This window comes from Bombus pascuorum, chromosome 7, assembly GCF_905332965.1.
Source record: "Bombus pascuorum chromosome 7, iyBomPasc1.1, whole genome shotgun sequence".
Lineage (NCBI taxonomy): Eukaryota > Metazoa > Arthropoda > Insecta > Hymenoptera > Apidae > Bombus > Bombus pascuorum.
The window spans coordinates 15,588,100-15,602,085 of NC_083494.1; the positions used below are offsets into that span (position 1 = coordinate 15,588,100).

Sequence of the window (13,986 nt, forward strand, 5' to 3'; positions counted from 1 at the left end):
AATAATAGAAGATAGATATTTTTAAGTAAATCTGTTGTTTTTTCATAAGTGGATTACTAATTATAATTCGCGTAAGAAGGAACAATTCAAATAAAATTATTTTATACATTATTATTGATACAACATTTGATAAAAAATCTGTCGTCTAAGAAAATGATAGGTAATAGTTTTCTTGAAGTTACTCTTTACTGAATTAATTTTTAACAGCAACATTCCTTTCTATTCTTTTTTAATCAAAATCTAATTGCTGATACGTTACTATCTCTGTAAAACTCAATACAATTGAGGAAAGCTTTACCGTTTACGTAGTAGGAACGTCACTGAAAATGATAGAAAGATAATTGTTACATCACGCATTTTCCAATCGTGTTCTATGAGTAGAAATATCATGATTTCTACAATCTATACATTTTTATTATGTACCACAGTCACTTTGGCCCTTGAATCTGATTCTAATTCAATAACATTAAAAGAAACATATATTACTTCAATGGAAAAGTCAATTCAAATACTAATAAACTCTGAACAAGCAATCCATAAGAAAATTGTGAGTATTAAAAATTATTTAAAGGCGCTGGCATCTGATATGCTCCCCAAGAATGAAAATACACGGAAAAAATCAACAATTGGTGATGTTTTTAACTCATTTAAATCCAAAATTAAGGCAATATTTCCAGGTGTGTAATATTATTTAACATTTTTTTAATATAAATAAGTTGATAATGTAAATTTTAGGAACATACTGGTGTGGTGATGGTAATGTATCTCCGAATGGAGAAGACCTTGGACTTTTTGATAATACAGATGCTTGTTGTAAAACTCATGATCTTTGTTTGGAGAATATTTCAGCAGGAGAAAAACGAGAAGGACTTTTAAACAATGGTATATTCACAAGGTAATTAATACTTTACATTAAATTGATTGAAAGGGACTAAAAAAATATGTTCTATTTACAGGTCATCGTGTGAATGTGATAGAGCATTTTATCGATGTCTTAAAGAAGCTGATAACATTTTTGCTACTAATATTGGAAGAACCTATTTTAATGTTTTAAGACCCCAATGCTTTCAGACAGATTATCCTATTGTAGACTGTAAAAAATACGCAAGGTAATATATTTCATAGTTTTTTTAATTGTTTCTACAAAATATTTTCAATATGATTCGTTATCATTAAATTTTAGACATCGATTGATGAATAACAAATGTGATGAATATAATTACAACTTCTCACTGCCACAAATAATGCAATGGTTTGATAATCCAGATTTTTAATAATCTTTAGTGAATTGAATAATATAGTGTAAATAATTTGTAGCAAGCTGTTGCTATATTAAGTAAATTTTTGTACTAGATAAAAATATTAAAGAGCAGAATGTACTTGTTGTTACCACTGAAACAAATATTAGCGCTTAACGAAGTGCTTATTATGGTTAGAAGTGTTCAAATTCAAGTGTTCCTTTCAGTGGTATTCCTCTTTTAATAACATGAGGTATTGTTTTAGGTACCATACTGAAAAATAAATTAAACAATTATATGCTTTTCATAACTAAAATTCTATCTTAATAAATAATTAACTTACGTAATACAATCAATAATAGGACACACTGAAAGACAAAGTGTACAGCCTGTACAATCATCTGTTACTAATGGAATGTGAGTTTCAGAATCAAATCTGATTGCTTGATAACCAGAATCAGCACAAGCCATATAACACTTTCCACAGTTTATGCACATATCCTAACGCATAGAATTGTTTACCCTTAATATATATAATGATAAAAATGAATAAAACTTGAAATGATTAAAAAACGATTAAGACCTACGTCATCTATTAACGCTACCACTTGTTCTTTGTTATTCAAGTCCTTGTAGGTATTGATATGACTTAAAGCTTTACCAATAACATCTTTAATAGTTGGTACAGGCGCAATAGGTTTTGGAGCAGGTCTCGTTATTTCGACAGATTTATCGAGTGGATTCGAGTTAAGTTTAATCTCGGCTATTTTCTCTTCTCTAAGTTTTTGATATTCTCCAAAATATGGTATATTCTGAAACACAGAGCAATTATAGTATATTATAGCATATTTTTATTTAGTACATATCTATTTTATTCAGTCAGTTAGCCAAAAGTTACACTTACTTTGCCAAGAGCATGTAGTAATACAACTGGTTTCCCTTTTTGATGTTTAAACGTCGGTGGGCTTTGTCCATCCCAATTTTTTACTTGTTCTAAGCTTTTCAAGTACAGCAAGGCTTTTAAACCAGTCACGTAATCATCAATCAGAGTAAAATCTTGATTCTGTACAGCGCTGCAAACCTATCCACCATTTAAAAATAATTCAATGTAATCGACGTTATACGTAGAAAATTCATAAAAAGATAACATGGCTAACTGACTCACCTGCAAAATAGATGCTCCACAATGTAAAAACTGAAGAGCAACATCCGCTGAATCAATACCGCCGATACCAAGTATGGGAAATCCAGGAAGATTTTTCGAAATAGAAGAAACTGCCCTTAGAGCTAGCGGTCTAGTTGCATTCCCTGACATACCTCCATAAGTTGTAGCCTTCTTAATGCCAACAGCTGGCCATGGTGTTGCATCCGCGTGCAATCCCATTAAACTTTGAACCGTATTTATGGCAGATACTCCATCAGCATGACCTATACAAAAGATTATTTTTTCGAACATCTGTCATTGAAATATTTTAATTATTTATATGCGGAAAAGTACCTTCGTAAGCTGCCTTAGCTATCGAAACGATGTCGGTAATGTTTGGTGTTAATTTCACGAAGAATGGTATCTTTATAGCTTCCCGAACCCATCTTGAAATATTTCTTACCAATTCGGGATCCTAATATGTGAAAGTTTGTATAACGGTTGATAATAAAATAATAATAAATTATTTAAATCATGTACTTGACCACAAGCTAAGCCCATTCCAGATTCTCCCATTCCATGGGGGCAAGATAAATTTAATTCCAGAGCATCAGCACCGGCTGATTCAGCTTTCTGAGCAAGTTCCGTCCAATCTGCTCTATTGTATGTACACATAATACTAGCAATAATAATCTAAAAATAAATTTGAATCTTCATCAACAAGAGTGATGTAAAAATCTTATAAAAACTTATATAATTGTATGTTTTTTTAAACCTTAGATGGAAAATCTTTTTTCAGCTCTGTAATGCTATTACACCAGTAAGCTTCTGACTTTTCAGATATCAGTTCAATATTCAAGAAGCTACTTTGTTCGGGACCGTAATGGTAGCGTGAAGTTGTACCTTTAATTATTCGTGGAGACACATTTGTAACAAGATCCTAAAACATTGCTTCCTTGAAATAATTTTTTCAAAAAATATTTAACAATGATTTAATTACTTTATTCAAAGAAAAGGTTTTCGTAACAACGAAACTCCATCCAGCCTCGAAAGCTCGTCTAATCATGGTACTACAGGTGGTCGGTGGTGCAGAAGCAAGGCCAAAAGGATTTTCAAATTTTAAACCGCACATTTCGACGGATATATCAACGTCATCGATTGGAGTGTGAAACTTAGGTAATTGAGGGACTTCGGATACTTCCAAATTATAACAATTCTATCGGGCAGCAAATAAAACATTCTTTAAACTACTTAGATATATGATTCTAACAGATAATTATTTCGTCGATCCTTTAAATTATTACCTGAATATATTTGTGAATATACCATGCAGCTATTTTTCCGTCATTTACAGATTCAACGGTAGTATGTGCAACACCAGCAAGATCTCCACCACAGAAGACTCCGGGTACAGAAGTACTCATGGTTTCCGTGTCTACTTCCGGTAAGTTCCATTTATTCATTTTAATGGGTACCATAGCTCGCGTTACTTAAAAGAACAATTCTTTAAAAATATTTCTTCTTAAAAGAAAGAAACGTTAATGCAACTTAAATTATTACCACTCGAATCTTGCAATCCTGATCCAAAAGCAGATATAATAAAATTTGCTTTTAATCTGCAAATTTGTTCCTCGTCTTCTATCCATTCATCATTCTCGTCTTGCTCGGTTCGACAGAATTCTATTGCAACTATTTTTCCATTTCGAGTAATTACTCGTTTCGGTGATTGAAAAGGAACGAACTCGCATTTTTCCTCTCTTGCTAAATCAAACTAATCACATCGAAAAATTTAAATTATAAAATAATACAAGAAGAAAGCTATATTTCATTTTGTACGGCAATAATTACTTCTTCAGGGACGGCTCGAACGTTAGTGAATCCTTTTCTAAAAACCACGAAAACTTTCTTTGCGCCACATCTTAGCGCAGAAGTAGCACAATCGAAAGCTGTATCTCCAGCACCGAGAACAACAACATTCCCACGAAGAGAAGGTAGTTGGTTGCTTTTACATGCGCACATTCCCGGTTTACTACCCTTCGCTACTTTTGGTAAAAAACTCTTCGATGTAAAAAAACCCATCTCTTCTGTAAGATTTGAGAAAATTGGAATAGTCTTTGCTTCCGGAAGACCAATTCCTAAAAAGATTGCTTTATATCCGGAACTTTGAAGACCCTACAAAGTTTTAAAAAGTTAGTTGAAGCTAGTTGTACTTTATACCAATTATGATCATAATATTACACGTAAATACCTGTATCGTTAAATCATTCTCGGATAACGCTTTGCCCAGTTCGATCTTAACACCTAAATCTTTGATGAGATCTATCTCAAAATTAACGACGTCATACGGTAATCGATATTGCGGAATCTCTGATGAGCTTAAACCACCGATGTAATTTTCTTTCTCGAATATTGTAATATTATCATACCCCAAACGTGCAAGAAATGATGCACAGGATAAAGAAGCTGGTCCACAGCCAAACAAAGCGATTTTAGTATCGGAATGTGGAACGGTTTGTCCAGGAATTCTAGTTTGAGGTATGTTCATTTGTTTGAAGATCTAAGGAACAACGATTAGCGAGTCATTACGTACTTAATGCACAAAACATCAGTCAAAATTGTTTGCCTCCTTACATCTGTCGCAAATTGTTGAAGACCACCGATATTTATGGGCCCTTCCTCAGATGCATGCAAATTACATCCACCCACGCACAAATCACTTGTCGGACAAACCATACCGCAAGTAAGTCCGAGAGGATTATCGGACAGAATCGCCTTTGCTGCACCATAATAGTTCTTGTTTGAAATGGAAGTTATAAAAGATTTAATATCCAGTTGCGTTGGACATGACTTTTGGCAGGGAGCGTCTGTACATTTTAAACAGCGCGCGGCTTCTTTTAATGCACTACGTTCGCTTAATGTGGTGTGCTTTATGTCATCGAAATTTTTTGTTAGAGATGGACATTTCTGTAAAATAATAAAATAATAAAATAATAAAATATATAAAAATATATAAAATAATGAAATAATAACAATCTAGAAAAAATAATCTAACATAAGAGTATCTATCTTGTTCAGATAAGATTTAGTCCGTAATTTTTAATCAGTAATATATCTTACAATGCAGTTTTCATTAATATTTCTCTTCCACATTTTCTTATTTTCTGTAGTATGCGCCGAAGGAACAAAATTTGCAAATGGTTTTATTTTCGGATTTAAGCTTAAAAGATTCTGGAAAGGAATATTTAGAATTAGATTAAAAATGTTTCTAACAGATCTTCAATGCCACGATACATTAATTACTTACTTCGATATCAGGCACATCTTTGCTAAGTAACTCGATAGATGCCATTTTTCCGCAACGATATTAAAATTTCACACAATTATTGAGTAATCACAAGCGTAAATATTAGATTCGTAAATGTCATCAATCGTTATAACAACTGAAGCAACTTACTCCGAGTTACCGCGAACACTGACTGAGTGGTTTGCTTGAAATATATTTGGAATTTTGAAACTCCAATATACTATTTGTACTTAAAACATAGTAATGAGTCATGGAAACTCATTATCTTTGGTTCGAAAGTACAGATAAACTTAAACCTTTCTAATCCTAGAGCCTTTCATATACAATTACATACATACAATATGATACTTTCTGATTTTTTTTGTGTCTCTGCTACAATGCTTATTTTATATGTGATAACTCCGTATCAAGTAAAACAACTTTATCTGCATTACCGACTTCTTCAGACTTATAGTACCCGAGAAAAGAGAATCACTTTAACTTCAATAGGGAAGACTGTAAAGAAGACAAGAACAGTAGGGAATACTGTACTTTGATTACAGAATACGTTGAATCGATAAACAATGAATATTAAAAGTGATGTACACTCTATAATCGAATATGATTATAGCCCAAAGAAACTATCCCTTTTGAATGTCGTTTAATTAAATACAAGTAGTAGGAAGCGCTCTCTTCCTGGATATCCTCGATATTCCTAGTCCTGTAATTTTGTAAACTCTTTAATTAAATGTTAGAATTCTACGATGTAAATGTTACAAACCCACGAGGCAAATGGTAAATTGATACAAAGTTAGTATTCCCAATATAAAGGTAAATTCAATCTACGAAATTGCAACAGAAGTGATTTGTTTAAGAAAATGGACATTTTTGGGGAGAAACAAACCAAGTTCAAAAAGATACGCCCTAATAAACACTTGCAAAATAGTTTATCGATCATTTACTATCTAGGATTCTGGCCGGAATGGGCCAAATATAAATATTTGTATAATATATACACAACTTTTAATTTAACATTTTTGCTTGGAATTATTATAACTAGCAATATCGTATACGTAATTATAAATTGGGGAAATATAGAGGCAATGATGGCCAGTTTAAGTATTCTCATGACTTATTCTACGTACGCCACAAAGGTATAATTTAATGTATAAGATATCTTTTTGTATATCTTAATCGTTATGATACAATTTAAAAACTGTATCATGTAATAATATGATTGACCAAATACTTTTGCTCGTTACTTCTATTCTCTCTCTGTCTCTGTCTGTCTGTCTGTCTGTCTGTCTCTCTCTCTCTCTCTTTCTCTATGATAAATATGACACACACTTTTAGAAAAATAGAATAAATAAACACATTATTCTATTAGATACTTTTTACATTTGTAAATAGGTAACTTACATTATCTGTCGACGTAGGCGTATCAAAGATCTTATAGATATAACAAACAGCGAAATGTTTAATCGAGATAACGATAAATACGAACGCATTACGGCATACTATACTTGGCAAGCAATTTTTCATCAAATCACTTATCAAACTTTTGGTTTCATTGCTATAATTTCTTGGGGTAGTACCCCGATATTATATCAAATCAGTGGGGCATCTAAACAATTACCAATGGTAGGATGGTATCCTTATAATGTAACATCTACTCCAGTTTTTGAATTCACTTCTTTGCATCAATTTGTGGTCATCTGTACAAGCTGCATTAACAATATAGCAATAGATACTTTAGCAACAGGTCTTATAGCGACTGCTTGTTGCCAACTAACAATCTTAAATTATAATATTTCTTCGATAAATTGTATAATAGAAAAAAAATATACTTTATTAAATGATAATGTCAGTGTAGAAAACTCTACCTTAAAAGTTTATAGTAAAATATATGAAGATTTGAAACATTGCATTGAACATACTATTATGATATTTGAGTAAGTTTCTCAATTAAAGATACAAATTTCAACATCTATTCCTCAAATATATATTCACATTACTAAATATTTCCAGTTTCTCAAAACAAATCCAAGATGTATTTGGTACTTTAATATTTTTACAACTTCTAGTAGATTGTATTGTCATTTGTGCTATATTATTTAACATATCACAGGTAAATCTTGCATATTAACTTTGTTCGGTTTACGCAGTCGTAAGTATGTAGTCTGTATTTGTTACATTTACAGATGAAAGATTACGTTACATCTGAATTTCTTGGCACATTACTATATACGTGTTGCGTGATATACCAAATTTTCATATATTGCTGGCATGGAAATGAACTGCATCTTCATGTATGTAATTGTGATAAAAAATTTAATAATGAGAATTTATGTTAAAAATCACATTTACAGAGTATGAGAATATGTTCATCTGCCTATGCAAATAACTGGTGGGATAACAGCAAGGATTTTAAACATGCCTTACTTATTATAATGGCAAGAGCACAATGGCCTCTTATATTAATCGTTGGAAATGTTATGGAATTATCATTACAAAATTTCGTTCTAGTATGTATATATATCTATAATGATATCATTTTTGTTTTATTCATTAATATGATCTTTTAGATTCTACGTACGTCGTATTCTATTTTTACCGTTTTAAGAACTTCTACAGCTACCTAGATCTATTAATGATTATAAAAATTTACAATAGAAAAATATTTCAAATGTTTATTCAGACATTAGTAAACATGACAGAATTTTAAATATGAAAATCCTCTAGTCATGCAATCAATATTAGTATAAAAATATAGATTCAACAATCTTTCGATAACTTTGCAATGTATATAAAATATAAAAAATAAATATATGCATAAACATATATTTTATAATATATATATATATGTTTCAATAATCGTTGTAATCCGTATTTCATATCACAATTTATAACCATATAATGTGTAATATGATTATAATGCTTCTACCATCACAGCTATTCCTTGACCTCCACCAATGCAGGCAGAACCAATTCCTAATTTTCCACTTTTTCGTCTTCTGCAAAAGTGATTATATATTATTCTCGTTAATTCATTCTATATATTCATTAGTTTCTTATTCTTTAAATATTAACAAACCTTAATTCATGTACTAAATGTGCGGTAATTCTAGTACCAGATGCACCTAATGGATGTCCAAGAGCAATAGCTCCACCATCCACGTTTAATTTATTAATATCTAGATCTAACTCTCTAGCACATGCCAATGTTTGAGCACCAAATGCTTCATTGATCTAGCAAAACATATAAATAATTACATATTTAATTTATACATCTACATTTAAATGAGATTTTTATCGATATTTTTACCTCAACAAGTTCAATATCATTCAAATTTTTATCAGTAACTTTAAGAAGTTGTTTGATAGCTGGAGCTGGACCAATTCCCATAATACTGGGTTCTACACCTACAACGCTGTATCCTATCAAGCGTGCTAATGGTGTAAGTTGCTCTGTCTTAATGGCTTCTTCGCTAGCTAAGATAATTGCTCCTGCACCATCGCAAACACCCTATGTGGAAAAGTTATATGTATGTCCAGAAAGTATAAAATATAATTCTAATGTATCTATAATTAACTTTAATAAGACACAAATTGACATACAGATGCAGATCCTGCTGTAACTAAACCATCTTTCTTAAAAACAGGAGGTAGTTTGGCTAAACTTTGAGAAGTTGTTTGAGGTCGTGGATGTTCATCAGTACTAATGACAACATCTTGTTTTTTCACAGTGATTGTAACAGGTGCAAGTTCCTCCTTAAAACGACCAGCATCATTGGCTGAAATAATTGAAATTCAATTTCAGTATCTCTATTTATTTATATTAATATTTTAAATAATTAACATTGAGTTCAATATAAAAGGCATTTACCAGCTTTCCATAATTGTTGACTTCTTAAAGCAAATTCATCTACCTCTTGTCTGTTTAAGTTATATTGAGCTCCAAGCTTTTCTGCAGTTACACCCATAGGTAAATTGCAATAAGTATCAAGTAATCCAAGCCATAAAGCATCCTCAAACTCATATTTTTGCCCTAGAGTTGTACCAAACCGAACATTTCTTACAACAAAGGGAATTTGACTCATATTTTCTGTTCCTCCTGTTAAAACTATCTTAGATTGCCCTGTTAAAATATCCTAAAAATAATAATTAATTATCTTTTATGTTTGCATAATTTTATTACAAGTAAATTTTATTCTAGCTTTTTAATATATACATATATTATGTGATACATGAATCTATACCTGTGCACCATTAACAATTGACTGAAATCCAGAACCACATAATCTATTTACAGAGAATGCTGGTTTTTCTAAAGGTATACCAGACTTCAGTGCAACATGACGTGCTAAAAAACCTCCATCAGCAGATGATAACTTGTAAATAATAATTATAAATCTTATAAGAGCATGGAACATTTAACAAAAACAATCAACTGATACATGTAAATATTGATTAACTACATACAGCTAATACATGTCCAAAAACAACACTATCTATTTTATCAGGATTTAGCTTTGCAGATTGCAAAGCAGATTTGGCAGCAACAACTGATAGATCAGTTGCGCTTTTATTGGAAAATACACCACCCATTGTACCAAATGGGGTACGTTTTGCAGCTACAATAAAGATACCTATAGGAAAAAAAAATGTTGAATTATTTGAATATATATATATATATATATATATATATATATATATATATATATATTGCATATATATATTGCATATATATATATATATATATACACAATTGTTTGATAGTTTTAATTACTTAAAATATAAATATAAATACATACAAACGCATTTTAGAATAATAAAAGTAGCAGTTATTTAGTTATCTCTAACATTAAGTCCAAAGGTCGAAAAAGATATTCGTAAAACACCTAACATTTATTCTTCTAAAATTATATATATGACATATCATTTTTTTCAATATTATTAAATATATTTTGTATATATATTTAATATTAATTATTTATTTACAATTTTACTTTATATTAAGACATTTTGTCTTATTTTCCTGCTGTATAATAGTTATAACGTTTATATATCTCAAAGATCTTGTAATTATAAAACTTCAAATATAATATATTTTTGTGCTGAGTCAGAAGTATTATAAAAATAAATGGAAAAGCTGGAAGAATTATAGATAAAGAATTTAAGAAAATAAGTAAATATTTATTCAATTTTTTAATTAAAATCTCTAGATATATTTATTTTTATATACTAAATGTTTTGAATATTACATACCTTTCGTTACAATAGACATTGTGTAACAATATATTCTGTACTACAATAAAATAAGTACAACAGAAATTCAAACCCTAACGTATTGCACAGTGTCCAATATGTTAAATTACTTATATATGTACCGCTATTTACTACCACACGTTTGTAGCATAAACATATTCATTATATAGTGGTTTATATATTAACGCATGAAGATATGGCTGACTGCAGTAACGTCGCAAGAAATTTCGTTACCCGTTACTACAGATGGAATTTTATTTTTTAAGAGGTTACTTAATTAAAGGAATGAACGCTTGGAACATACATGCACTTTTATTGTAATAAATATTTTTATAAATATCAGTAAAGTTCTTTAAATATCACATGTTAAATTTGAACTTACAGTTAGATACGTAATTATTAAGCAAGTAATTTTGATTTATCATGTATCTTTTTTACGAGCGAAACGCATCACAATTGACGAAAATTTACTTATTTTCATAAACTCCTAGATAATTTGTACAATTATTTATTATACAATTACACCCATAAAAAAGGATGAAATTGGGAACTACTTATCCTATAAATTAAAATTGAACTAAAATTAAATGATTTTTGTTTACAAGAGATATAATACTTTATTATAAGAAATATAAAGAATCATTTTATTTTATTCTTCATAGAATGGTTCACTAATGTGTGCTTAAAATGCGTGTTTTACCCCCTGTTGAAATCAATAATTAATTTTTATCATTTTCTTTTTATATTGCATATAAATTTTTACATACTTATTTAAAATGTTTATACATTTGCTGTGCGGCATATCCTGAGGAAAAATTGGCACTTAAAGTGCGTTTTGTCGGCGGTGTCACGGCATGATCCATTGCCGTCCAATTGCATCGCATTCCATTCACCTTTATAAAATAATAACTGAAAGTTAGTTAATTCAGAATCAGTTAAATTGTTACATAATATAATTTTAATGCCTTTACCTTCGTGTTTGTTGCCATACTAGTAATTGTCTTGCTTACAACTTCATCTGTCTCATCTGCTTTGAATATTATTTTTTCACCAATAATACTATAATCATAATAAATAATTAAATTTCCTGATGCAAGAAACTTCCAGCGACCTCTTTTATTTTTAGTAAACACAGTAGCACTTCTCTCAAAAGTAATGGAGTTCGGATCAACGTCCTCCTCCTCCCCTTCCTCCGCCCCTTCCTCCGCCCCTTCTTCCTCCTCTTCTTCCTCCTCATCATCATATTCATCATCATCCTCATCATCATACTCATCATCATACTCATCATCATACTCATCATCATACTTATAATCATACTCATCATCATAATCATCATCATACTTATCATCATGCTTATCATCATACTCATCATCTTCATCTTCATCTTCATCATCATCATCATCATCATCATTATCTTCCTCTTCTTCTTCCTCTACTTCATTTACTTCAACGTCTACTTCGCCTTCATCGCCCTCTTCATCTACTTCTTCATTTTTACCGTCTTCTAGTTCTTCTATTACTGGTCTATCTTCTACATTTTTTTCTCCTGTATTTATATAAAAAACATAAATTTGCATCGAAATAACTACTCTAATTAAATAATATGAACGCTATGTACAAGCAAAAAACTAGTGTAAAAGCTACTATCCTATAAAGTTACCTTATAAAAATATATGTAGATATGTATAAATATTGAACACATTTGAAATTGAGGAAACTTTTATTTTAATTGGTGAAAATAATTTAAATTGCGTTTTGTATCGTAAATTACATTTTATTCAACGTTATGCAACTAAAATATGTATTTGTACAAGTCAGCTTTTAATATAAATATCGATAGTTATTTAAATATTACTAGAAAATTAACAAAAAATCAATAGATATTGATAAAATTTATGATAACAGTATATTTGTTTAATAGTAAAACTTTATCCATTATGAAGTATAATATAAAATAGTTCTATTGTCATGTCTTGTATTTTGTTTCTTTCATTACAAATAATAAAAGTTGAATGGAATTAAATATGTTTTAATAAAATAATTTTATACATGTCTATATGATGAATCAATATTATTATTTGTGTATCACAATTAAACTTACAATCAAATATATTAATCAAAAAACATTTTTTGGACAGTTCTTTTAAAAGGTAACAAAACATGTCTTCCTACCGATCTCTGTATGATTGCCTCTTTATAGCATATTTGATATTAAATTATAATATTTTTAAACAGTATTACATTTTATGAATATAAATAAAGGTACATTAATATTTTTTAACAATGAAGAAATATATGTTTTTTATAGTATGCATATAACATACAATGAATACACATGCAGTCACAAGCAAGGATTATAAACTAAGGAAAGTATTATAAACAAGAGGTTTTCATCTTATTCCTTACGGCTTTCGCTTAGAGTTTGTTGAATTTTATCAACTGTATCCTTGAAATTTTTTGCCAGTTCTACAGTTTTAAATTTAACTGCCAATTGCTCTATACATGGTTGCTCTTCAGCATAATTCATGCCTGCCCATATCCAAGAGCGATCATTCGTAGTGAGTTTAGTAAAGACAATGTCTGGAGTAAGTAAGAGATTGCATACTACTTTATAAACTTGATCTCGTCGTAACAACAATCTGTAACGGTCATATTTTGGATGATGTAAAATTTTCATTTCTCCAACACCCCTTTCTTTCCACTCGCACATGTTTTTATCATATCTGTATAATTTAGCTCTTTCGCAAAATACTGTAACAAACATGTGATAATTTAAAGATAAATACATTACTCTTTTCAAATAGTTATTTTAAATTATACCTTTCTCTTCCTCTTCTTCTCCAGTATGTACTTCGATAATATCAGGTAGAGGTATAATAGGCTCGAAATGAGGATCATGATCTTGATCATTTTCGGTTTGATCATATTCTTCTTCTTCATTTTCATCTTTTTCATCTGTTGGAACTTCTTTTGCTTTTTGCACAGATTTTGATTTTGAACCAAATACAGCTGACCCAGCACCAACAAAAGAAAAATTTGGATCTATGAAATAA

The 13,986-nt window shown here is 30.1% G+C and overlaps 5 protein-coding genes across 11 annotated transcripts in view; 2 read left to right on the forward strand and 3 right to left on the reverse strand.

Moving 5' to 3' along the window:
- Positions 1-13,986, reverse strand: part of LOC132908549 (E3 SUMO-protein ligase RanBP2-like) — a 42,968-nt gene that overhangs the window by 20,470 nt on the left and 8,512 nt on the right. For 2 of the 5 annotated variants that reach the window (XM_060962618.1, XM_060962622.1), the window contains exons 7-11: positions 13,754-13,975; positions 13,340-13,684; positions 11,905-12,479; positions 11,701-11,842; positions 11,227-11,636 (exon numbers count right to left, since the gene is read on the reverse strand). In XM_060962618.1, the coding sequence (XP_060818601.1) occupies positions 11,714-11,842; positions 11,905-12,479; positions 13,340-13,684; positions 13,754-13,975 (1,271 nt within the window). In that variant the 3' untranslated portion in view covers positions 11,227-11,636; positions 11,701-11,713. Of the gene's footprint in view, positions 1-11,226; positions 11,637-11,700; positions 11,843-11,904; positions 12,480-13,339; positions 13,685-13,753; positions 13,976-13,986 lie in introns of those variants that run through there. The other 3 variants (XM_060962620.1, XM_060962621.1, XM_060962619.1) reach the window with 3 other exon arrangements.
- LOC132908586 (phospholipase A2-like) lies at positions 106-3,333 on the forward strand. Its single transcript, XM_060962703.1, has 4 exons — positions 106-677; positions 736-895; positions 957-1,109; positions 1,184-3,333. Exons 1-4 carry the CDS (start codon positions 374-376, stop codon positions 1,272-1,274), a joined length of 708 nt encoding a protein of 235 aa, XP_060818686.1. The 5' UTR covers positions 106-373; the 3' UTR covers positions 1,275-3,333.
- On the reverse strand, positions 868-5,916 carry LOC132908553 (dihydropyrimidine dehydrogenase [NADP(+)]). Its single transcript, XM_060962630.1, has 16 exons — positions 5,687-5,916; positions 5,500-5,610; positions 5,014-5,346; positions 4,631-4,939; positions 4,231-4,554; positions 3,943-4,153; positions 3,687-3,871; positions 3,383-3,598; positions 3,158-3,322; positions 2,923-3,075; positions 2,737-2,857; positions 2,404-2,666; positions 2,143-2,319; positions 1,826-2,050; positions 1,582-1,739; positions 868-1,511 (listed from the first exon to the last, which is right to left on the reverse strand). The coding sequence occupies exons 1-16, from the start codon at positions 5,729-5,731 to the stop codon at positions 1,433-1,435; spliced, it is 3,075 nt and encodes a 1,024-aa protein (XP_060818613.1). The 5' UTR covers positions 5,732-5,916; the 3' UTR covers positions 868-1,432.
- LOC132908570 (odorant receptor Or2-like) lies at positions 5,989-8,506 on the forward strand. 2 transcript variants are annotated; one of them, XM_060962664.1, is made up of 6 exons: positions 5,989-6,819; positions 7,076-7,617; positions 7,694-7,793; positions 7,867-7,974; positions 8,035-8,190; positions 8,251-8,506. In XM_060962664.1, the coding sequence occupies exons 1-6, from the start codon at positions 6,544-6,546 to the stop codon at positions 8,305-8,307; spliced, it is 1,239 nt and encodes a 412-aa protein (XP_060818647.1). In that variant the 5' UTR covers positions 5,989-6,543; the 3' UTR covers positions 8,308-8,506. The 2 variants fall into 2 exon arrangements, with proteins under 2 accessions (XP_060818647.1, XP_060818646.1); XM_060962663.1 differs by having other exon boundaries at positions 5,998-6,819; positions 8,035-8,506.
- On the reverse strand, positions 8,342-11,103 carry LOC132908572 (3-ketoacyl-CoA thiolase, mitochondrial). 2 transcript variants are annotated; one of them, XM_060962667.1, is made up of 8 exons: positions 10,934-11,103; positions 10,148-10,314; positions 9,925-10,056; positions 9,552-9,816; positions 9,284-9,459; positions 8,991-9,191; positions 8,760-8,914; positions 8,342-8,679 (listed from the first exon to the last, which is right to left on the reverse strand). In XM_060962667.1, the coding sequence occupies exons 1-8, from the start codon at positions 10,950-10,952 to the stop codon at positions 8,595-8,597; spliced, it is 1,200 nt and encodes a 399-aa protein (XP_060818650.1). In that variant the 5' UTR covers positions 10,953-11,103; the 3' UTR covers positions 8,342-8,594. The 2 variants fall into 2 exon arrangements, with proteins under 2 accessions (XP_060818650.1, XP_060818651.1); XM_060962668.1 differs by lacking the exon at positions 10,934-11,103 and adding an exon at positions 10,480-10,498.

Excerpts from the sequence above, each read along its gene's own strand:
- LOC132908553 (XM_060962630.1), bottom strand. The coding sequence starts at position 5,731 with ATGGCATCTATCGAGTTACTTAGCAAAGATGTGCCTGATATCGAA. Across the intron at positions 3,599-3,686 it reads ATATTCACAAATATATTCAG|AATTGTTATAATTTGGAAGT; the intron begins GTAATAATTTAA and ends GCTGCCCGATAG. Across the intron at positions 1,512-1,581 it reads CCTATTATTGATTGTATTAC|TATGGTACCTAAAACAATAC; the intron begins GTAAGTTAATTA and ends TTTATTTTTCAG.
- LOC132908586 (XM_060962703.1), top strand. The coding sequence starts at position 374 with ATGAGTAGAAATATCATGATTTCTACAATCTATACATTTTTATTATGT. Across the intron at positions 678-735 it reads AATTAAGGCAATATTTCCAG|GAACATACTGGTGTGGTGAT; the intron begins GTGTGTAATATT and ends TGTAAATTTTAG. Across the intron at positions 896-956 it reads AACAATGGTATATTCACAAG|GTCATCGTGTGAATGTGATA; the intron begins GTAATTAATACT and ends TTCTATTTACAG.
- LOC132908572 (XM_060962667.1), bottom strand. Across the intron at positions 9,460-9,551 it reads TCAACAATTATGGAAAGCTG|CCAATGATGCTGGTCGTTTT; the intron begins GTAAATGCCTTT and ends CAATTATTTCAG. Across the intron at positions 9,192-9,283 it reads TTACAGCAGGATCTGCATCT|GGTGTTTGCGATGGTGCAGG; the intron begins GTATGTCAATTT and ends TTTTCCACATAG.
- LOC132908570 (XM_060962663.1), top strand. The coding sequence starts at position 6,544 with ATGGACATTTTTGGGGAGAAACAAACCAAGTTCAAAAAGATACGCCCT. Across the intron at positions 6,820-7,075 it reads ATTCTACGTACGCCACAAAG|GTAACTTACATTATCTGTCG; the intron begins GTATAATTTAAT and ends ATTTGTAAATAG. Across the intron at positions 7,618-7,693 it reads CATACTATTATGATATTTGA|TTTCTCAAAACAAATCCAAG; the intron begins GTAAGTTTCTCA and ends AAATATTTCCAG.